The sequence below is a fragment of the Pagrus pagrus genome (assembly GCF_965226575.1).
Source record: "Pagrus pagrus genome assembly, chromosome: 14".
In the NCBI taxonomy this organism is placed as follows: Eukaryota; Metazoa; Chordata; class Actinopteri; order Spariformes; family Sparidae; genus Pagrus; species Pagrus pagrus.
Window position 1 is genome coordinate 7,836,782 of NC_140198.1, and position 25,251 is coordinate 7,862,032.

General features: G+C 39.3%; 1 protein-coding gene and 1 long non-coding RNA gene across 3 annotated transcripts; one reads left to right on the forward strand and one right to left on the reverse strand.

Annotated features, from left to right (window-relative positions):
* Positions 1-347: 347 nt before the first annotated feature.
* elmod1 (ELMO/CED-12 domain containing 1) lies at positions 348-12,711 on the reverse strand. 2 transcript variants are annotated; one of them, XM_084373644.1, is made up of 13 exons: positions 12,643-12,711; positions 12,157-12,372; positions 11,701-11,776; positions 9,596-9,741; positions 8,823-8,851; positions 8,607-8,704; positions 8,231-8,360; positions 7,760-7,893; positions 7,540-7,608; positions 7,154-7,174; positions 6,285-6,335; positions 4,994-5,127; positions 348-4,033 (listed from the first exon to the last, which is right to left on the reverse strand). In XM_084373644.1, exons 3-13 carry the CDS (start codon positions 11,715-11,717, stop codon positions 3,858-3,860), a joined length of 1,005 nt encoding a protein of 334 aa, XP_084229770.1. In that variant the 5' UTR covers positions 11,718-11,776; positions 12,157-12,372; positions 12,643-12,711; the 3' UTR covers positions 348-3,857. The 2 variants fall into 2 exon arrangements, with proteins under 2 accessions (XP_084229770.1, XP_084229769.1); XM_084373643.1 differs by lacking the exons at positions 7,154-7,174; positions 12,643-12,711 and having other exon boundaries at positions 12,157-12,280.
* A 344-nt stretch (positions 12,712-13,055) lies between these two features.
* On the forward strand, positions 13,056-16,906 carry LOC311269485. Its single transcript, XR_014624097.1, has 3 exons — positions 13,056-13,412; positions 16,371-16,569; positions 16,656-16,906. It is a non-coding gene; the product is annotated as an uncharacterized lncRNA (long non-coding RNA).
* The last annotated feature ends 8,345 nt before the right edge of the window (positions 16,907-25,251 follow it).

A 25,251-nucleotide genomic window follows, 5' to 3' on the forward strand; every position in this document is an offset into this window, starting at 1 on the left:
TGACGTTATTGACTGAAAGCAAAAGACTTCACAACAGTACAAAGTTGATGTACTTGTACTTTCCATGAGTATTTACATTGTATGTTACTTTAATTCTACATTTCAGACAGATGTATCTCGCTTTTAACTACTACTTACTACATTAAGTTGACATTTATGTATTATTAAAATGTACATTCATTAATATTTTGTGATATATTCTTGAGGCAAAATGAAAATCTATTATCAAAAATTCAGACTTATTTTGAACACATTACGTTGCATTTTTCAGTATCTGTCAAAATATTCTTGTTCTGAGGGTTTTACCTCAGGTGTACCCATAAAATGTACAAATAAAAAGTCACCTGTAATTTTTCCTGACATTAAATTTTTATTGTGGTCTCAAAAAGTACAGCACAGACAAATGAAGCACACAGTTACAATATCTAGAAGTACTTCAGGCCTTGCTGCAGAATACAGAGTGCCGTATCAGTAGTGACAATGAAAACATCCTCATGCAGATTGTGTGGTCTTATAGGCAGCGTCAAAGCAGAATATACAGCAGCATGTACCTAACTTCATCTACAGTATCGTGGGGCACACCGGCCCTTATAAGCCTAATACCACAAATTACTGGTTTATTATCATAAAGGAAACTGCATTTAATTTTTTTTACAATAGTGCAAAGCTGACCATAGCAAAGCAAAACAAAATGCAAGCAGGAGATGGAACCAGCACTGACATTCACTGAAGTAAACAGCTGCATAATACTGACAGAAAGCATCACTTCAATGGGACAAAGATATCCAATACTATTAAAACACAATCAACAGTGCAAGCATGGCCGTAAAAACAAAATCTTACATCTTCAGATTAGTGATGAGAACGTTTGTCAGAGCGGTCGGCATCAAACGCGACGATGTGAACGCTCATGAATGTTAGATACAGTGTCAGATTTGGGCTTATGTTGATTTTTCTTTCAGTGGAAAATAAAAGTGACTCAGAGCTGAGATAATAATCAACACGATGCTCCAGAGACAATGACTTCTTTGTGTGTATTCAATGTTCTTGAGTCATTTACTGCAGTGGTTCCCAGCAGGGGGTCGGGACAGTTAACAAGAAAAGAAGAAAAAGTATTTTATTTTATTATTTTTCCAAACTTTCCTGTTATTTCTACTTTTACTAACCATATAGAGAGATGACGAAAGAATGAAAGTGCATTTAATGGCCATAGCAGAATAAATGCTAAGTTTGAGATCATAAAATCCTGATAGACTGAGAAAGACTTTAGCTACTGATGCTTCTACACATGCAGCATCTCCTACCACACAGATACTGTAAGCACTACGTCAGAAGGCAGTTTCAGATGCAACCATGAGATTTTGTCCTATTTAGGTAGGTATCTTAGAATTTAGATGTGTAAAGTTTAATTAATTTATTGTTTGAACGGTATAATTTAAAGGTGCACTATGTAACTTTTCATGCTTTTCGTTCTTGGTTACTTAATCTTGAACTGAAGGACTTGTAGAGTCAAATACAAATGTAAACAAATGGCTTTGTAGTATATCGAAAAAGTTATGTTAGCTTTTGCAAACTGCTATTCCTTTCATCAAAAGCTCTGTGTCTGTTTATAGGCCCGGAAATATTTGCATAGTGCACTTTAATTGATCTCAGACAATGTTTCATATTTCTCTTCTGACTCACTGATGTTGCGGGTCGTCTTGGTCAGGACACCCCAACAGATTTCAGGATAATGTCAGAATATCATCGGTATTGGCCGTGAAAGACTTTCAAAGGAAATATCGTCATCAGCGCAAAATGAATTCAAGCCAGTAAAACTGGTCGATGAGATGACGCCTAAATTATGCGCATGCAAACACAAACTGTTGACTAAGTCGTTTTCTTGTTTTTCCCTGTGAATGTCACGGTTTGCAAAGCATTAAAATCTGCCAGTACCATCACAGTAAGAGGAGGCATAATAAACAGAAGAGAATTGATGTTGTCTGCAATTAGGTGGTAAATATATGTACATATATTGGTATTGACAATTGGCCGAAATGAGTTGGAACATATCAACACATCGGCAAAAATCAAACATTGGGGCTCCGTGGGTAAAATAAAGGTAAGACAAAGAAATTAAATGATAAAATATTCATGTAGTCCACAGCAGGGAGCAGAGAGTGAGGTGTTATTTTTGCAGTATGGAGCTCTTGCCCTTGTGTGAAAGCTCAGTTTGACAGTGACAGCTCTGCTGCTGGTGCGTCGACTGGCCGGTCAACGCCTCCGTCTTCAGCATTTTACATTCTCACTCTCAGCTCTCTTCTGCAGCGACATTAAACACCTAATTCATCCTCTTTGGAGCAACTCTACATTTTACGTCTTCTATCTCTGGTTGTTGCTTTTGAAAGAGATACTAACGTATGCTTCTTAAAGCTGCTTTATGTAGCATTTTTAAATAAGACCACATTGAGACTACATTCTCCACCAACTCCAAACTGCTTCCTGTCAAGTCCGACAGTCCTTGATGTCTTTGGCTTTAAGAGGACGAACATGTTTTCGCTGCAGGACAGCAGCAGATTTCCTGCCAAATTCGGATGTTGTAAAACGCTGTAATCACACTAATGTCTCAAATGTAGTGTGGTGATATTTTACCTCGATCAAAACGCCACATGTAGCAGCGACGGATTGATTATCATTCCAGCTCTGAGTGAGAAACGAAAACAAATTACTCAGGCACGCGCGGTGCAAATCAATACACTTAAAGAAACGTGCAGTGTAATGAATGTAAATTATTGCTTTGGCTGATACAACAGTGGACACAGTGTCACATTCAATGGATTAAACTAGAATCAAACAATCGTGAATGCGAGCGTGTGAGGAAACATTCAGAACAGAATCTCTGCGTGGGGTCAAAAACAAAGGCAGAAAAATAGTTTTGTAAACCTGGAGAAAAAAAAATGTTCAGAAAATATCTTTAAAATCATTTTCTGGACGAGTAAGTAAAGTCGTCAGAGACGGAGCTCTGTTAGTATCCAAGCTGTGTTGTAATATTAATGAACATCTTTTAACAGGTTTACAAAACGTACACTTGAGCTCACAAAGAACAAACTGCTGCTGTGATTTTAAGTTCTCCACATTCGATATTTTGGCAAGGAGAAGTCTTAGGTGTTAACGTCATGTTGACATAAAAAGTACAGTACAATCTCTATCAGTGACCTACTGTCATACAGACAAAGTTCAGAGATGACCTGGCCCGATATCGCTTGACAGCTTTTGATTGAATCTGCGCCAGCGACATTTCTTTCATTTAAACGTACATCATATATCTTTAGCTCTTCATTTTAAATACAAAATATTGTTCGTTCGTGTCTGAAAGCTCGACCAGCTAATTGCCAAAATATTCTGAACTGACGCGATCTAAAAGGGATTTTTTTTTTTGGCTGAGAAAGTAAGTTTGGTTCGTTATGAGTAAAAAGCACAGGGTTGTTAACTGAGGTGTAACGGCTGTGATACAATCGTCATGAATCATTAAAGCAACAGATAACGATGAGTCGGTGATGGTGTGGTGCAGCCTCCTCATGCACAGCTACAATCGCTATGGTCATCTCTGATGCTGGTGGTCTAACGCTGCAGTGAGGGCGTAGAGGCAGTGTGTGTGTACATATGTGTGTGTGTGTGTGTGTGTGCAGTGAGCTTTTGGCAGTGACGCGACATGACGTTAGCTGGGACGAGGTGGGCTGAGAGGGGACAGGAAGAGAGCCTCCCCAGATGTGTCCAGCCGAAGGGTTTTCTGATTTTTAGTCAGCCTACCAGACATCCGGGGGAGACCTCTGAGGGGCGAGTGAGGGGGTCGGTGAGGGTCAGGGGTGTGTGTGTGTTTAGAGGTTGACCAGGTGGAGGTCGGAGGCGGAGAAGTGGGGACACAGAGCCATGTCCGGGTTCTTCAGCTGTCGCAGGATCCTCCGGTGGAACTTGGAGCGGACCCGGTTGAACTCCATGATGTCGCTGGGATCCTCCTCGATCCAGAAACGGTGGAACTCCTGCATCAGGTAACCTGCCGGGAGGCAAAGGAGAACAGTTCGTCCTTCATGTTCTTCTCTGATCATTGTACGATCCCGAATATCAACATGTCTTTAAAGTGTCATTAGTCCTCAGTGGTCCTCAACTATAAAAACAGCACTTATCAGCTAGCCCATTTGTTCATGTGAGCCATGTACTTCTGTGAATAAACTCATACATAAAGTTGTAAAACAAATGTGGAGAGTCTTCGCTTTTGCCTGGCACATTACTTATTTTATCTGTATGTACATATTGATCAAGTCTCATCCACCATCTTGGCTGCAGATAAAAGATACAGAGACAGGGGAAGGATGACATTTAAAACAGCCGAGGATTATTTGGGGCTCTTTTGAGGCTTATTTAGGATTGTGGGCAGGAGCTGCCATAATGTATATCATTTTTAGGGATACGCATTGGCAGGAAAAAAGGACAAATCCTGGCCAATACACTGTGCCAAAATCATGTTGAAGCACAATCCAAAGAATGTGTGTAATTTTCTATGCTTTGTTCATATATTGCTAATATTTTGGTTTGCAGTGATAAGTAAACGTTCAAGTTCTGCTTTTTGTTTGTTTAAGTTGTTGTTGATTATTTTATGGGCTCAATTGGCCTCTATTACCTTATATAGTCATATACAATTAACTGAGGTTGTACTGATACTTGGGATGTGTAACTTTATAATGCAAAACAAAGAAAAAACAGAGGTGGGTACAATATTCTTATATTAACAATGGATCACATGATTACTTATATTATGTATCTATTATAGACTCTAACTCTGAAAGATAAGATGTCCTTGCTTTAACGGTGAACATAACAGGTGAGCTAAAACAGCCATGCAACATTTACTGTAAAACATAAGCCAAACAAAGACATTGTGTAATGATGATATAATATCTCATTTTGCAGGGAAAGAAGAAAAAAATAAATATCTCTCCCAACGAGCGGGACTCACAGAAGGTCTGCTGGAACTGCAGCAGGCTGGGCATCTCTGGGGCCACGTTGTACAGGTGGGTCTTCAGAGCTCCACTCACCAGCAGAGAGAAGGCCAGGTCTGTGATGTTGATGCCCACAATGGCAAAAGAGTAGCTGGAGAGAGGTGATGGAAATATTAATGTTTTTGATTTCTGAAAACAGTGAACAAATCTACCATATTAAATCAAATCTAAATCTAAAAAATGAAATATTTATTTACTATATATATGTGTATCTTTAATAACAATAATAATTTTGCACCAAAAGTGAAAATACTGTTTAGACTTAGTTTTGGCATCCATCACGATTGATTCAACCAGACTCCCTTTAAAAATGCTGCAACTTTGAGAGTTGTTGAGTGAGGAGAAACTTAAAAAAAACTTTGAGAAACAGCCACGACAAATTCTAAATGATTCGTGCCTTCTTGTAAATTCGGCATTAAATAGAAAAACATTGAGTTGTTTCTTTCCCTGTAAAAAGTGTCAGAACATCTGTTTCTGTGCCTCAAGTGTGTCTTACCTGCCAACATTTAGCAGCTGTTTGAACACACTGTGTCAACTGATTTCACCATTTACACTAAATTTATCAAATTAGACATTTTATTGATGTCAAATTTAACAAATACAGTAAACAGCAACCGATATAGGCTTCTTCTTTGTCTCCCGTGGAGAATGTCCCAGACTCCCTTTAAAAAAAGCTCAATTTTGTGAGTTGTTGACTTTGGAGAAACTTTATAAACTTCATGAAATGCTGTCTCTGACAATTTCTTATTTATTTGGCCCTTCTTGTAAATTCGGCAAATGCTATACAGTAAGTTCTTTCTTTCTTGCAGCCGTACATGTTTATTTGCATATAGACTCTTTGGACCTGAGAGGCAAACACTGTATACCGATCGTGAACTATCTCTTTAATATAGACACTGTACAGTTGTTTACAGCTTGCTGCTCTGCTGGAGTGTCCTCACATTACTGTGTGGGTTTAAGAGGATTTGGGGTGACTTTTTAAGAGTCGGTCCTCGGTGCTTATCTGAGCTGATGCAGACTGGAGGCAGAGAGCAGGAGGACACACAGCGGTACAACACTTGCTGCCTATTAACACACACAAACACACAGTCTCTCCTGCTTGCCTTTACACACTCACAAAAGCCTCTCCACTGCTCAAACTACTCAGTATTGAGGCCAAACCTCACACAGCTCCAGCAGCAGTAGCCCAGTTTAGGCTCTTCCACACACACGTGCATGCCATCACACAGCACATGTGCAGACACTTACCCGATAGCTTTGTCTATGTTCTTCTGCTCCCATTCAGGCTTGTTTATCTCACTGTGAAGGACACACACTTGAGTCATGGACTGTCTACATGTGTAGCAACACTGAGCGCACAAAAATCTTAAAGTCACAATGAAAGAAGATTTAATGAGGTTGTTTCTGAAACAGATTTATATCCTGTGGGAACAGAATGACACAGTCTGAAAAAGTATAAAAGATGTTAGACTAAAGTCAATGTTGTGATACACGTACAGATTTGGCACTGAGAGCTTAAGTTCAAGTCAATATTAAATGCAAGAGATGAATCGTGACTCATCAACACGTATGTTCACATCTCATCTTCCCTTAAACTGACATTAACAGGATTTTGATATAAAAATAAATTGAAAATTATAATTGTAAGGAAATTCAGCGAACAAGAGACAAATTAATTTCTCAGTTCATTGTGACTTTAAGCTTGTACCAAAGGAGGATAATTTAAAAATAACTCTGTATCTGTTTATAAATTATTTTGCATATAATTGTTAAGACTTTACTACACAACTTTGTTTATTTGAGGACTTTAACTCACACTATATGCGGTGTCACTGAAGGATAAGGCTGGTGTTATTCTATATTTTAATTAATGTCCAGAAAGAGACTGTCTCTCAATACTTGCCAGTTCCATTTGTTAATGTAAATATTTCAAAACTGCTCACAAAACAGCGCTGTCTGTTACCACACCATGTTTTAGGCTGATAAGAGAGCAGGGCGTTTACATATACTTAAACCGAGCCGTGCTGCTTTATATGCGTGAAACAACAACTGCACAAGAAACCCAAAAGAGAAAGCAATGAATGCAGCGAAAAAAGAATGAAAGTGAAATCAAGTACCTTGGCTTTCTGTGTGTGCTCCTACAGTGCATGTGTGAGGCAGAGAAGGAGGCATGGGCAGAAAGGTGGAGGTGGAGGTGGAGGTGGAGGAGAAAAAGAAGAAGAGTCTTCATTTGTGAAATGGGGCAGCTCACTGAAATGCCGGTGAGAAACAATACAAGCGGCAGTGAATGACATCAAGCTGTAGGAATGAATATAATCAAGCAGAAATGCAGAGTCATGGGTGAGCAAGTGCAGTTTAAAGTTCAAGGGATACACCAGGTGTCTGTCAGTTTAGTTTGGGATCCTACCACCCTGGAGTCTGTGACACTTTCTACAAAAACACTTGGTGTATCCCTTTAATTCCATCATGCTTCGGTAAAAGTTGAGAAAAGTGGATGATGTACTTGTGCTTTGGTTGCAGGGAGTCGTGGAGCATCTGGTGAGCGGTGGCCTTGTCGTGTTCTGCGAAATACCTGCAGAGAGACGAGAGAAGCTTCAAGACGAGGGAAAACGGGATGACTTGATTCGATCGCAGTTATTATACATTACAGTATCATATCCAGTTCTTAGGAAGCTATTTATCACTGAAGACTTTTAGTACGAATAAAGCGAGTGAGAGCTTACAGCAGGTTGTGCAGGCCCAGCAGACCCATGCCTCTGAAATCAGTCTTTGGGTCGCTGCCTTGGAAGCCGATCTCACACCACTGTTTAGAGATGCGGCCGGTGAGAGGTGTGTCAGGACGCAGCTCCTTCCATAGCTACAACACACACACACACACACACACACACACACACCACAGATTAGTACACATATATCCTGTCTTGTCTTAATAAATAAACTGTTGAAATAGCCTGGTTTAAAAAGCTAAAAGTTATGGATAACAGTTTAATAATAAGCTAAAATTGAAGTTGAAAGATTTAGCTACAATGAATGGCCACATTGTCTAAATGAATGGCAGCGTGGATGAATGGGTACCTGAGATGAGGGTATGTCTGGAAAAAATGAGAATCACTAGCTTTGCAGGGGGCTGGTGCCTATGTGTCAGGCAGAATAGATCACTGACAGGTCAAATATAGACGAATGTTCCTGACAACCTTCATCAGCATCTCCTCGTGCTCGCTGTTTTCACAGTCGTATGGCTCCCTGCGCAGCTTCTCCACCTCGGCCACCAGGCTCCTGTAGCCCACAATCTGCAGCAGGCTGGCCTGAAGAGAGATGCCCAGCCTGGGGACACGCAGGGAGAGGACGGGCTGCTCGTATCAGGGAATTCAGAAGCATTAATGCAGTGACCGGCCATGTACCGGCACAGTCTGAGCTGAAGTCACTGCTGAGGAAGAAGTGTGTGTTATTTATTCACTTTCACAGCTAATCTGAGGATGTTGACACTCCAGTGACAACCTCTAATTAACCACAACGCTCTCACACGAGTGATAAAGTAACATAAATGTGATATGAAATGTGGTTTCTCACTGTGGGTTGGTGTCAGGGTTGATCTTCTTCAAGGCCATGATGTCGTCGATAGTTTTCTCCACTTTATCAGGATGGACGCTGAGGGCAGACTGCAGCAGCTACAGACGACAAAGCAACAAAGATGGCAGGAACAAACATGAGCAGAGAAAACTGAGCGACATATCTGTATTTTAATGGACATTTATTCAGTATATCAATAGATTTAGAGACCCGTACCTCATTCTTAGAGTACCGCATGGATGACTCTGGAAGGAAATGGTTGCAAAGTGTAAGACGACTGCATACAGTCACATTAAAAGTGTTGCAATATATGCTGAATATGGTTCAAGGCAGAAAATATGGAAAAGTATTGCTGCCAGACCAGAAAAAGAAAAATGGATCATTGTCACATTGTAACATGAACATTTTTTGTTATAACAAGATGGTTTTCACCTTATGCCAAAATATTTTCGTATTATTACGACATACAAACTTTTCTTGTTATTTATATTGTTACGAAAAGTCAAGTTTGAAAGTCATAATAACTAAAATATCTTGTTATAACGTGAAATTATCTTGTTATATCAAGAAAATGTTCATGTTATAACGTGATAGTGATCCACTTTTCTTTATCTCGTGTGGCCGCAACAAGCCTCCGTAAGATACAAACATGCCATTACTGATTTTAAATTGTGAAGATTTGTACAAACGTGTTCAAGGATTTTACTACCACAGGGAATAGGAATGAGGTTGGACATAAAACGGACGGATGGATGAAAACCAAACGTGTTTTCATTTCCAAAGTTCCTCTTAAAGCCAGGTTCATAAACATGAGCTGCATATAATAAAAACCAATGCAAAAAAATATTGAATATGAGCATGTTATTTATCAGTGTAAAGATGCTTTAAAATGATCGTTGATTCAAACATAAAATAATTAAATGATCACAGCAAATAAAAAGCTAAAGTGTTAGACAGCATGCAGGCAGACAGGCAGTGTGGGGGCCTACCTATCTTGAGGGTCCTGCGGGCCCCATGTTTGTTGTTGTAGCAGATCCGCTGCAGCTCGCAGCGGCCTGTAAACTTCCTGGCGACAAACTTGAGGCCCCGCCACAGACATTTACAGTAGAGGAACACGAAGAACTGGGTCACCACTCTGCAGAGGAGGATACAGGAGGGATTAGATAGAAAAAGACAGATGTTGTATATTTCATGTATAGATTCCCGATCTTTAACAGTAAAGATTGATGTTCTTTTCTCCGATCCAGTGCTGATCCAGTATTTCACAAAGAAGCCTAAAACCACATCTACACTGAGCCAGTTTAAATGGTAAAAATATATATTTTCTCTCCGGTTTGGCTCTGCATCCAGACTAAAATATAATAATCATAATGTTGAGCATAAAATGAGGAACGGGGAGGACGATATAAAGTAAAGAAAGTCATAAAACTGTGTAACACGTCTTGTGGAGCAGGTTAGACATGCAGCCGATCAAAGTGTGCTATTTTTACAGGTGACACCGAGAAGGAAAATGGAGATGTGTGTCTTGGGAAATGTATAGTGACCCATTAAAAAACCAAATGATTTACCAGCCTTCGCCAGCTTCACTCTGCACGCGTTCAATGTTATCTTAATATAAAACCTTCAGTCCTGTCACTTCATGACCTTTGATTACTAAATATGAAGGACAGAACACAGCTTGTACAACGTGCCAATGGAAACTCAGATTTAGGGCCCAAATGTGTTTGTTCGTTTGGTTTTTCAGGCATTATCGGGGCTAACGTTGGCAGTGAGGCTGACAAAATACATCAACCTGCACTATAGATAACCTACAAATCCCCCCTCTGTGAGCCACACAGGCTCCCTCTTCCTTTGGTTTTTGTGGAATCGAGTTTACGAGCTTCACATGCAGAAATAAATCCTTAAGATGCTGATTGATCACAGCATAATATCATCTTCATGTCAACACAAAAAAGGAAGACAGAAGGGGTAAGAAAGCCCTGAAAGATGGATCCCTCCTCTATAGGCCTGTGGATGAGACTGGCATGTTAAACAGCTCATATAGACACTCTGTCTTTTTCTTAACCTTCAAGGAGGTGAGCATGAAGAAAAGGTGATGGGAGCAGGATCATTAAAGGGCCACTCCACCAATTCAACACAAACAACAAGGATCAGTTTCATGTTCTTTACATTCTCGCTTCCTCAGGGTAGGTGCAATGCATCTTAACACCTTTGCACACTTGTACAGTTATGGTTACAGGCTGAGGCCGACGGATACATGATGATGTGATGCACTGGGACCTAAAAATACTTTTTTCCATAAGCTTATGTTGTGAAACATGTGTCTGTAAAACCGTGGATACATAATTTAGTCATAATTTGAACCATTTGGTCAGAAGAAGTCTAGAAGAGCTGCACAATTAACTTATTTTATCCCCATTCAAGTTAGCCGGGTGCTAAACAGGAAGTTAGCCGGCTCGGTCGCCGGAAGTCTCTAGTGCGCTCGCTCTGTGGGCCGCACAGCACAGAGGTTCATGTATATGTTTATTTCCCACAAAATGACAATTAACAAGACAAAACTTCTTACAGAGATAAACAAAACAAACATGTTGGACCTAACACACATTTTAAAATGATAAATTCACACTCATATTAATGTTTTCAAGGAAAAGATACTTGTATTTCCTTTATCTTTAAATAAATGTGTCTACATAAAAATGTCATCATTAACTATCCAGTCATTCCTGATTCATTCCTTACTCGCTCCCCAGTCACTACTCATATTTTCGTGTACCTTTAGTGTAAAAGTACTGAATCACACATAAAGCACCAGGACTATTAATAGAGGCACTGAGGATGAGACCACCTGGTTTACATGTGCTCCATTATGAAGGGGCCTCTTTCTCTGAGCGACCCACTCAAACCACTTCACACCACAACAGCCACTTACAGGCCACACAATACTGTAATCGATGGGAGGAGAGCTTCAATGGGGGGACTGGCAAATACATCTGAACATGACAAGAGGCTGACAAAAGAATTCCTTCACGTTCAGACACAATACGCGTACATTTAGCTCCGCGTCATGCGCAGTAATGGAGCCTCTTGTCTTTACCTGAGAAAATGCTTCATCTTGTCCGCTTGTCCTCCTCCTCCTCCTCTCTCTCGGGCGTCTTCAGTGGAGTGATCACCTGCAAACAGATGAGATGCGTGTCTGAGTGTGTCTGGATGAGGCCGACAGAGATGCGGGGAGAGCCTCAGGCCCCCGCAGCTCCGGAGCTGTCCGCGGTGCTCACCGAGCGACACGCAGCTTCAAATCTGCGGCGTTGCCTCTCGGTTATATTCAGTATCGTGCAGCAGACACTTGGAAGCTCCTCTCGGTCGTTATGAATGTTTATTTCGCCCTTCAGGCAGCAATAATCCAGTAAAACCAGATTATTGATGCTGGATCGTCTCCGGTCTGATTAACGCTGCATAATCCCGCAGCAACAGACGACGCGTGTGACGTGCGTGCGGGCAAAACAAGCGACCAAAATCGATGCAGTGATAGATAATATTTTTTTTCTCTCACCGGTTTCAGGTAACAGCGGGTGGAACAGAGATGGGATGTGGCGTCTTGTCCTCTTCACTCGGCTGCTCCGGTCGTCCGCAGCTCCTCCATGATGACAGTCTGACTGAGGCTCAGCAGCTCCGGTCTAAAAGCGACAGCACAGCAATGCAGCGCAGAATACCAAACCTCCACCAGCAGACACTGGGATCACTTCATGGATCAATTGTTTCACACTTTCTGCAAATAAACATCATCAGAGTCAGTTTGTGTTTAGATTTCGCCTCAAGGGCCACATCTCACATGGTTTCTGCAGATAAATGCATGTATTTATCATGTTGCTGACACTTAAAATGACAAACCAACCATAATATCTTGTTCAACACCATTTAAAATGAAGAAACACCCGTGACAGTGTTGTAAGCAGCTTGCACGGGCAATAAAAGGAGTTCCTGGACCTCTAAAAAATATATATTAGCCTACTGTCCTTCCTGTGTTTGTTTTATTTACCTGCATTAACCTTTTTGGCCACTTGGAGGCAGTGCAACAATCTGTAAACACAACACGGACATGTTTCTTTATAAAAGGCTAAATATTTTATCCATAGATGTAGGTTTTCAAATAGCACACCACTGTTTTTATTTTATTTGAATGAGCTGTTTATTTTCAAAAAAATCCCTAAAACATATAAAAACTAAACAAGCCGTATGTGTTCAAAAAAGCTTCCTGATTAACTCTCTGACTTTGCATTTTGACTTATTCTTTTTTTACATATATATCATTTTTTTATTTTCTGGTTTGTATTGACGTTGTTGTTTACATGTATTTACTTAGTTTGCTTGGTCATATTGGCTACATGTTGACTGAAAAAAAACTTTATAAAAGGCAATATGGTGAATTGACATCAGGCCCCCAGGACGAGCGGCAGGCTTTGAAGACAGTTGTTTGACAGTTGTTTGAGCGCAATGACTTATGGGTAATATCAACTGACGCAAAATGACGAACATCGTTCAGTTCTCAGTTGAACTGAGCTTAGTCTGCTCCCTGCGGTGTAAAATCTTACAAAACATGGCTGAAGTGAACACCCACTCCACGTCGCAGGGAACCACGAGGATGTCGGACCGCAATTTATGACTTCGGAGCCGACAACGCACGGCAGGCGGGGACGGGAGAAGCGTGCAGTGGGAGAAGAGCCACAGACAGTCGGGCATCAGCAGCGGGTGAAAGCGACTGGAATATTTTCCATCAAACCGGAGGAAAAGACAAAGTAGACTGTGCTGGTGAGTTTTATTAAATCGATGTCGAGTTTGCCTGTTTTACCACGAGTTAATGAGCCAGTTAGCTAGTTAGCTAATGCCTCTTGCGGTACAAAGTGGGACTATGAGACAGGAAGGGCCGGGGCTAGCTGGTTAGCATGCTAACTTCAGCACTCTCCAAACTGCAGTAACCTGAGATCACAGAGGGTGGTATAAACCATGAGAGTGGGCAAGTCTTTTCAGAAAATAAGATTTATTGATTGTTAACCAATACAAAAAGACATTCTATGCAAACTGATATTATTACATTTCAGCCATTTAGTAGCCTCAATATTGGTTGGATTCAGCATTGGGGGTAACAAAATAATCTGTTAGATTACTTTTTTTGTTGTACAAAGTAACGCAATGCGCTAGTTCTGCAATTCAAGTAATCTTTTATTTAGTTATGTAATTCATAAAAGTAATCCGTTACTGGGGAAAAAATTGCTGTCTTTTCCTTTCCTTTTGTCATGACAAAAATAAAATAAAATCGCGCCAGCGGAAGGTAAAACCTACAGTTGTGTCAGCATGCATAGCTAGATTATTCAATGTAGTGATATGGCAGAGAGGACAGCATTAACTTTGTGGAAATATTCCCATTTTTTTACTTGAATGTTATATTGAGTCTGTCATTCTTATTATTAGGCTGCAGAGTCCAAACATTCAGAGGTACATGTACAGTTGGCTACACGTTGTCTCGATGACTCACAAAGGGTTTTTACTGTAATTTTTGGTAACTCTAAAGTACTCTAACACTTTACTTTTCTCAGTAGACAGTATTCTTGTAACATAATGGGTTTCTTTTAAAAAAATAAAGTTACCTAACACTGGTTGGAGTTTGTTGGACCAGTTGTTGAATAGTGACAGACAGTGTGATTTGGTTTATCACTCAAGTAACTTTATGTTATTTTATCTGTTCTTTTAACTCCTAATGTAGCCTACTCTGCTTTTGCATCAAACAAGGATTAATTCAGATTCAGACAACTTCATTGACATCCAATATGTTACATGTCACAAGCACAGATCAACAAACAAACTCAGACTCAGACAACTTTTAACTAACAGGTCAGTGAAACACAGCGAGATAAAGAGCTATGGTAAAGCTATGGCAATAAAATAATAACTAAATAGACATTTGAGACATCTAAAGTCATGCAAAAGGAAGTTGGACTGTCGTAATTTAGGAACATGATAGCGGAGGGAATGAAAGATTTGGAGTATAAGTTTGTCGAAGACAAAACGTGATCAGTTGGGCTGGTAATATTCTTTGCCTTCATTTTCACCTGATTCTGAACACAAGTCTCTCTGCCTGTCTCCAATGATCTTGGAGCAGACCTTAACAATGCTGTGCAGGCTGTTCTTGTCCAGAAACGCTACAAGTGCTTGCAAATGACAAAACCCACATCAAGACTGACTGTTTGAGTTTTAAACTGATGTGATAACACAGTTTACATCATCACACAAAGCAGGACAGAAATAATTACAGCTGAAATCACAGCACATGCTTTACTGCAAGTAGTGCATGTTGTATAAAACAGAAGCAGTGGAGTGATACTTTAAAGTAATATAGACATCCTTAATCTTTATGGTAACACTTCATTTTACAGGTCCAGTAATTTCATGGTGAGTAGGTGGTACAAGCTACAAATTTAAATTGTATTTAAGATGACCCCGAAGTTATGACAATAATTACCTCCAAGTGTATTGAAAATGACCCCATTATTATTTAGTAAAACTATTGTGCTAGTTGTTGTTGAAGGTTCTCAGTCATCCAGGTCATGGTAAATCTAGGTGCTGCTATCGTAGGCAACTGGACTTGTTTCAGTTCCTTGAAGAAGTTTCACTTCTCATCCAAGAGGCTTCTTCAGTTCTAACTAACTGCAGAGGAATTGCAGGCTTTTAACCTCTGTGTGTCCTTACAGAGTCGTTAAGGACACGTGAGCTCTGAGTTTCTGAGTCGTTAGGGCCACTTGTGGGTCGTTGGTCAAACCCGCCTTCATGTGGGTTGCTGATTAATAGACATGGTCTGCTAGTTAATAAATAGCTGGTACTATCTTTAAAATTCAACTGGTTTCTGCTAACTTCCCCTCAGCAGACCACTGAATCGTAGTGAATTGTTTGCAGGTTAATTTCCAACTAGTTTCTGCCGAATTTCTGTTGGTCAGTTTAACAATTTACATTCTCACTTATTCAAAAATGAACATACAGGCTCTCTCTCTTTCCCTGTCACACTCACACAAACAGTTATTACACGCAGGTATGATTGTAAATATGAAATTTTTCATGTTAGTAATGTATTTGCAAATGTATTGTTGTCTCAAAGTATAAAAAGTTGGAAGATGAGCTGCAACAACTCACTTCAGTTTACTGGCCTGCTGAGAGGAAGTAAGACAGAAATGAAAATCAGCAGAATTTTCCTGACAATATATTTAAGAAAACTACCAGCTATTTATTAAATGCTTATTGGAAAATGGAGGAAATATATTTATAAAATAATGTTGGAGTTGTAACTTTCAATACATTTTGAGGGAATTATTGTGATAACTGGGGGGTGATTTATTAAGAAATTAAAGTGAAATTAGCGGACCTGTAAAACAAAGTCACACCACCTTCTATGACTAATTCTTAATGCTCAAAACAAATTTCATTCATCATCGGCATGGACAAAAATATTTAGAGGAATATTGTTAAAATGCGCGATTGTGCAGTTGGGAGCCTGCAGGAGAATCTACATTTTATCACCTCTCAGTTTTCTTACTTCAGTTGTCTCTCACTTCTAAGCTCAGGGTAGGTTGATAGGTGTTTGTCATGAATGCCGTGATGTCAACTTGACCGTTCTTGTGATCAAGTCTGTTGCCTGCTTTTTCTCTGGTAAACATGCTGCCTGTGCTGTAGTACATAAGGTAATAAAGATCATAATTGGTTTCTATGCTCCCATCAAAGACTCCCACTGAGTACCAGTTGGAGTATAGGTTGAAATCAAAGGGCACAGAGAACATGACAGCCATTCTCCCAGCGGTCTGTCCTGTAGATGTGTTGTAGAGATCACAGGTGAAGACACCAACAGCTCCTTCAGCAGTGCCGGCAGTCTTGGAGAACAGAGCCCTTCCAGATGAAGATGGCTCAATCTCAAGCGGCAAAGGTAAGGCGCAGAACCCACTGAAGATGTAATGACTAGAAAAAGTAGAAAGGTATTAATACATTTTGTGTATGGAAAATATATTTCAGTGAAAGAAAGAAACAAAACTGCAGTTACCCAACATAATGGAGGGTGTAGTGAGAGCTTTTATTTGTAATCTCAATGGTGCACTGACGGTGCCCTGGAGGCATTGAACCTGCTGAACCCACAGCACCGGCATCACTCCTATCGAGGGTCTAAGGACAGAGGATGTCGTTCACTTTACAGATTGTAAAGCCCATTGAGGCAATATGATTGTGATTTTGGGCTATATAAATAAAACTGATTTGATTTGATTTGATTTCACTGACCTTATTAGCTTCTGTGTTCTTATCCTTTGTGGAACGAGACGACCTGTGTAGACAAACAGAGCACAAAACAAACTCTTCATTAGTGTTGAGTGAGGTAATATGACAAAGTGTAAGTCACATTAAATCTAAAAAGATGTGTATCATGTCTGTATGTTCAGTCATGACTTCGAGAACGAGTGCAGATGCTGATGCAACTATTCTAAAGTACCTTAAAGGAACAGTTCTGAGAGAAACAGCCTGAAACACTCAACTGTCCACATGTTGAGACAAACCCTTACCTCAGCTGATGGATAATGTGTCCAGCTCTGTGCTGTCAGGATTCAAGATTCAAGAAACTTTTTTTATTTCCCATCACATGGTGACAAAAACTTACCTTTTCTTAGGCCGACAAGAAAAAGAAACATTCGCACCCATCCTCAGTTAAGAGAAGTCCAGTTTTTCAGCTGCTGAGAGGCAAATGTTGGATTTCTCTCTGAGCTCTGTGTATTTATACCTGCTGCAGCCGGACTGCTTTGAGGACCTCCCTCTGTTTCCTTACTGGGTTTCATAGTGGCTCATCACCAGTCAGCTCACTCTACAGAACAAATGTTTCAGTCATTATTTCTCCCTCAACACAAACACCCATAAAATAATAATTGATTTTATCTGTTCTTTTAACTCCTAATGTAGTCTACTCTGCTTTTGCATCAAACAAGGATTAATTCAGATTCAGACAACTTTATTGACATCCAATATGTTACATGTCACAAGCACAGATCAACAAACAAACAGAGGTCAGTGAAGCACAGCAAGATAAAGAGCTATGGTAAAATAAATAGCAATAAAATAATAACTAAACAGACATTTGAGACGTCTAAAATCATGCAGTCATTAAAAATGTCATTTAAAGTGACTACTGTCGGAATGTAGTAACCTGATAGAAGAAGGAAAGAAAGATTTGGAGTATCTATTAGTTCTCCTTGAAGGTACATGATGGAGGCGCCCTGAAGGCATTACTGTGAACTCACAAGACAAAACGTGATCAGTTGGGCTGATAATATTCTTTGCCTTCATTTTCACCTGATTCTCCCAGAGGGAACACAAGTCTCTCTGCCTGTCTCCAATGATCTTGGAGCAGACCTTAACAATGCTGTGCAGGCTGTTCTTGTCCAGAAACGCTACAAGTGCTTACAAATGACAAAACCCACATCAAGACTGGCTTGACAGATTCACTGAATGTTTGAGATTTAAACTGAAGTGATAACACAGTTTACATCATCACATAAAGCAGGACAGAAATAATTACAGCTGAAATCACAAAACATGCTTTACTGCAAGTAGTGTATGTTGTATAAAACAGAAGCAGTGGAGTGATACTGAAAAGTAATATAGACATCCTTAACCTTTATGGTAACACTTCATTTTACAGCAGGTCCAGTAATTTAGTAGGTGGTAATTACCAAGCTACATATTTAAATTGTATTTAAAATGACCCCCAAATTATGACAATAATTACCTCAAAATGTATTGAAAATGACCCCATTGTTACTTAGTAAACATATTCTGCTAGTTGTTGAAGGTTCTCAGTCATCCAGGTCATGGTGCTGTTATTGTAGGCAACTGGACTTGTTTCAGTTCATGGTCTGTTAGTTAATAAATAAATGTTACTATCTTTAAAATTCAACTGGTTTCTGTTTAACTTCTGCTGAAATGACATTTTAATTTCCAACTTGTTCCCATCTAACTTCCCCTCAGCAGACCACTGAATCAAAGTTAATTGTTTGCAGGTTAATTTCCAACTAGTTTCTGCCAAATTTCTGTTGGTCAGTTTAACATTTACATTCTCACTTATTCAGCAATGAACATACAGGCTCTCTCTCTTTCCCTGTCACACTCACACAAACAGTTATTACACGCAGGTATGATTGTAAATATGAACTTTTTCATGTTAGTAATGTATTTGTTAAAGTATTGTTGTCTCAAAGTATAAAAAGTTGGAAGGTGAGCTGCAACAACTCACTTCAGTTTACTGGCCTGCTGAGAGGAAGTAAGACAGAAAGTAGTTGGAAATAAATATCAGCAGAGTTTGAATTTTCCTGGCAATATATTTAAGAAAATGACCAGCTATTTATTAAATGCTTATTGGAAAATGGAGGAAATATATTTACAAAATAATGTTGGAGTTGTAACTTTCAATACATTTTGAGGTAATTATTGTGATAACTGGGGAGTGATTTAAAAAAAAGATTACCATGAAGTTTGCGGACCTGTAAAACAAAGTTACACCACCTTCTATGACTAATTCTTAATGCTCAAAACAAATTTCATTCATCATCAGCATGGACAAAAAGATTCAGTTCTCTTACTTCAGTTGTCTCTCACTTCTAAGCTCAGGGTAGGTTGACAGGTGTCTCTCATGAATGCCTGGATGGCAACTGGACCCTTCTTGTGATCAAGTCTGTTGCCCCCTTTTACTCTGGTAAACATGATGTCTCCTGTGTTGTAGTACATCTGGTTATAAAGATCATAATTGGTTTCTATGCTCTCATCAAAGACTCCCACTGCGTACCAGTTGGAGTATAGGTTGAAATCATAGGGCACAGAGAACATGACAGCCATTCTCCCAGCGGTCTGTCCTGTAGATGTGTTGTAGAGATGATAGGTGAAGACACCAACGGCTCCCCGAGTAGTGCAGCTATTCTTGGAGTACAGAGCACTTCCAGATGAAGATGGCTCAATCTCAAGCGGCAAAGGTAAGGCGCAGAACCCACTGAAGATGTAATCACTAGAAAAAGTAGAAAAGTATTAATACATTTTGTGTATGGAAAATATATTTCAGTTAAAGAAAGTAAAAAAACTGCAGTTACCCAACATAATGGAGGGTGTAGTGAGAGCTTTTATTTTTAATCTCAATGGTGCACTGACGGTGCAATGGAGGCATTGAACCCACAGCACCGGCATCACTCCAATCGAGGGTCTAAGGACAGAGGATGTCGTTCACTTTACAGATTGTAAAGCCCATTGAGGCAATGTGATTGTGATTTTGGACTATATAAATAAAACTGATTTGATTTGATTTCACTGACCATATTAGCTTCTGTGTTCTTATCTTTTGTGCAACAAGACGACCTGTGTAGACAAACAGACCACAAAACAAACTCTTCATTAGTGTTGAGTGAGGTAATATGACAAAGTGTAAGTCACATTAAATCTAAAAAGATGTGTATCATGTCTGTATGTTCAGTCATGACTTCGAGAACGAGTGCAGATGCTGATGCAACTATTCTAAAGTACCTTAAAGGAACAGTTCTGAGAGAAACAGCCTGAAACAGTCAACTGGCCACATGTTGAGACACACCCTTACCTCAGCTGATGGATAATGTGTCCAGCTCTGTGCTGTCAGGATTCAAGATTCAAGAAACTTTTTTTATTTCCCATCACATGGTGACAAAAACTTACCTTTTCTTAGGCCGACAAGAAAAAGAAACATTCGCACCCATCCTCAGTTAAGAGAAGTCCAGTTTTTCAGCTGCTGAGAGGCAAATGTTGGATTTCTCTCTGAGCTCTGTGTATTTAGATCTGCTGCAGCCGGACTGTACTGAGGACCTCCCACTGTTTCCTGTTGGGTTTCATATTGAGTCATCACCGGTCAGCTGACTCCACAAAACAACTGTTTCAGTCATTATTTCTCCTTCAACATAAACATGGGCACAAACACCCATAAAATAATAATCGGAAAAATACTATTTGCCACAAAACCTGTTTTTTATTTTAAAAGTTGAATGAAAAAGTGCTGTTCAGCTCAACTGTAGAAATGCTTTTGATAAAAATACAAATTTATTATTTTAACATTTCCACTTCCAAACAAAACAAAGCAAAGACTAAAACAAACAGTAACTGGGATCAATTCATGGATCATTTGTTTCACACTTTCTGCAAATAAACATCATCAGAGTCAGTATGTGTTTAGATTTTGCATTTTTGCAGATAAATGCATGTACTTCTTGAGTTGCTGACACTTAAAATGATGAATCAACCATAATATCTTACTCAACATCATTTAAATAAAGAAACACCTGTGAGAGTGTTGTAAGCAGTTTGCACGGGCAAAAAAAGGAGTTCCTGCACCTCTAAAAAATATATTAATGTCCTTCCTGTGTTTGTGTTTGTGTTTGTTTGATTGTGGGCCGTAAAGAAGGCTACAAAATGACGCTAGAGTCCAAACATTCAAAGGTACATGTACAGTTGTACACGTTGTCTCGATGAGTCACAAAAGGTTTTTACTCTAAGTTTTGCTAACTCTAAAGTACTCTAACTAGTTACTTTTCTCAGTAGACAATGCAGTAAAGTAACAAGTTACTTTTAATGGCAGTAAACTTCTAACATAATGAGTTACTTTTAAAAGTAACGTTAATGCTAATGTTAATGTTAAGGTTTAAAACACGTTTCCCCCACAGGTTACACTTCTGTCCATGCACACAGATGCTGATAAAACAGCATCACATTTCAAACTCATCGGATATGAACATTTACCCTGGTTAAAGTAGCACATAGTTCCTGTAATGATATCATGTTCAAAAGTACAATCTGTAAGAATTTGCCACCTCAGGTGGACGATAAAAAAAATACAAATTTATTATTTTTACACTTTCACTTCCAAAGCAAACAAAACAAAGAGGTAAAATTAACCTGTCACATTTATAATAATCTATACAAATTATTCTATTACTGAAATTATCTAAATGAAATATAAAAATACAAAACATAAAATAAAAAGGGATAGGGACTAAAAATAGAATAGGACTATAATGTTAACTCTAACATGTACTGAATATACACTAAACAATATACAGTAATGTATTGTGTACATTAAACACTTAAAGTAGATATTGCTAAAAGCTGTACAATAAGGTGCGAAATTGTTTATGCACATTAAACAAAAACAGACTTTGAGCATGAATTTGTAAAAATGCCTGCAAGTGAGATAATTCATTAAAGTGATTACTGCACAAATGAGCTTTGGACTGGTCGCACTAAAAGGCCACTCTAAAATGTCCATCAGAGCTGTTTCCTGTTTATTGATTATTTCATTACTGTCAGTGTAATTTCCAGGAATGTGATGGTACATCCAGACAAATTTGGTCAGCTTGAAAGTGAAACTATCCACAGCACTGACAGCATCAGCTGCTGTGTTTAGACGGACCTGGCCTCCTCTTCTCAGCTCAAGCTCATCAAGCCGCCACGCACTTCCCCTTCACCTCAGTACATCCACCCCCTCGTCCTTTGACCTCGAAGGTGATTGGTCCAGGAACAAAGAAGGTCCTGAAAAAACAAGTCCCAAAAGGTCCAAGGATAACAAATTCACAAAACATTTGTGCAACTCTTTCTTTCCTTTTCTCACAGGCATATTCCAATCATTTTAACGTTATTACATAACCAATAATTAACATTTTATATGCTGCATTCAGTAAACCTTGAACATTACTCACTATTCATTGCTCTCATTGAGCAATATTATAACTTCACTGCTGGTCATTGAATCTTAACATTTTAACCTTAAATGCTATTTATTAACCTATGAACTTATTTATTCAATTATATTCTTATATCTTCTCATAGTCGAAGGTCGAAATCAAAGGGCACAGAGAACATGACAGCCATTCTCCCAGCAGTCTTTCCTGTAGATTTGTTGTTGAGATCACAGGTGAAGACACCAACAGCTCCTTCGGCAGTGCCGGCAGTCTTGGAGTACAGAGCACTTCCAGATGAAGATGGCTCAATCTCAAGCGGCAAAGGTAAGGTACATGTGAGTCGGGGTTTCCTTGGAGGACCACACATTCTCCTATTCTCCTTTGCTTAGGAAGTGGTGTACGCCTTCTCCTGTGTGTACGCAACATTTATAAATGAGGCTCCAGGCCCATTAATGAATCAGGAGTAAGTCAGAGCCTATGTATTTAATCACCAATCAAATATGTTAAAATATGTTAAGGTTTAAAACACATTTCTTTGAAGTGAAGTGGAAACAGGTTGGGCCTCCTGATTGGTCCTCTCGAGCTGATTGATCCCTCTGGATTGGACCAGAGAAATGACAGCAGCTTTCTTAAACCCCAGCTGATGACCCTCCTCACCCTCTTCTCCTTCCACTTCCAAGAAACATGCAGCATGTTGTTCTGTGTGTATTCAGTAAATCTGTGGGTAACTAGGAGCAAGCCTGTTGAGCGTTTGTAAATTGTGAAGTAGGTTTTTGACAAAGCATTGAATTGGACAGTTTGGTGTAGTGAAGAGCTTGTGAAGTATGTTCTGTATTTTGTAAATATTTTCCTGTAAATAGATGGTGGTGGCAGGGGAGGGTGCCTATGTTCCCATAGCCCTATGTTCCTACCCTAACCACTTCCCTAAACCTAACCCTTCCCTTTCTCTAACCCTAAATTCTTAGAAATGTGGGACCATTGGGCTGTGGGAACATAGGGATGACCCCGCTAGGCAGATAGTAGGAGAGAGAAGCTGTTTTTGTTTGCCTTTATCTTTTCCTCCTGTTTATTGGTGAGGAGATCAGGTAAGTTGTTTGTCAATTATTTACATTTTTGTTTTTTCTTTAACAGGGAAGTTTAGGGCTGATTAGCACTTTTATGTTTGTTGTTTTGGGCACTGCTCGCCTTCAAAGCCAAATAAGCTGGTAATATTAAACCTGGAGTGGGAAGAGTGGGGAGTAACAGCATACTGCTTGCGTCCTGGTTCCCCTAGACCGGGCCGTAACACCTGTTAATGGACTGTTCATTTCACTAGAAGCACAATGAAGTCTCCAATGTCATTTCCAAGAAATTGTCAGGCTGTCCAGCAGCTTGAATATGAAAGTGAAACTACTGAATCCACAGGACTGCCAGCATTAGCTGCTGTGGTCAGATGGGATGAGATATGATATAATGGCTGTGCAAAAAGACCACAGGCGTCACTCACACTGGGGGCACTAGGGACTTCTCCATACCCTTGTTTTATTTTAAGATGTCTATGAGCTGTTAGTTCAACCAAAGAGACATTCCTCTCTTAACTTCTCACATGGTTTAATGTGAATAACTGTGGGGCTCAAAGTAATAAGAATATCCAATAATTCACAAAAAGTCCACAAAATTAATACTAATTTATGTATCAAAGCTTAGATTTTTTAACACCCAATTACATAATTCACATTATGCAGTAAAGTAACAAGATATTCTTTAATGGCAGTAATCTTGCAACATAATGAGTTCCTTTTAAAAGTAACGTTACCCAACACTGGCTGGAGTTTGTTGGACCAGTTGTTGAATAGCGACAGACAGGAGCTCCATGATAAAAATGAAGTCATTCTTTTGTGTGATTTGTTTTATCACTCAAGAAACTTCATGTGATTTTATCTGTTCTTTTAACTCCTAATGTAGCCTACTCTGCTTTTGCATCAAACAAGGACTAATTCAGATTCAGACAACTTTATTGACGTCCAATATGTTACATGTTTACAAGCATAGATCAACAAACAAACAGAGGTCAGTGAAGCACAGCAAGATAAAGAGCTATGGTAAAATAAATAGCAATAAAATAATAACTAAACAGACATTTGTTACATCTAAAATCATGCAGTCATTAAAAATATCATTTAAAGTGACTACTGTCGGAATGTAGTAACCTGATAGAAGAAGGAAAGAAAGATTTGGAGTATCTATTAGTTCTCCTTGAAGGTACATGATGGAGGCGGCCTGAAGGCATTACTGTGAACTCACAAGACGAAACGTGATCAGTTGGGCTGATAATATTCTTTGCCTTCATTTTCACCTGATTCTGAACACAAGTCTCTCTGCCTGTCTCCAATGATCTTGGAGCAGACCTTAACAATGCTGTGCAGGCTGTTCTTGTCCAGAAACGCTACAAGTGCTTGCGAATGACAAAACCCAAGTAATATAGACATCCTTAACCTTTATGGTAACACTTCATGTTACAGGTCCAGTAATTTCATGGTGAGTAGGTGGCACAAGCTACATATTTAAATTGTATTGAAAATGACCCCAATATTATTTAGTAAAACTATTCTGCTAGTTGATAAATAGCTGTTCAGCAGACCAGCTTAATTTCCACCTAGTTTCTGCTTAATTTCTGTAGGTCAGTAAATTCAAGTCATTTTTTTAACGATTTACATTCTCACTTATTCAGCAATGAACATACAGGCTCTCTCTCTTCCCCTGTCGCACTCACACAAACAGTTATTACACGCAGGTATGATTGTAAATATGAACTTTTTCATGTTAGTAATGTATTTGTTAAAGTATTGTAGTCTCAAAGTATAAAAAGTTGGAAGGTGAGCTGCAACAACTCACTTCAGTTTATT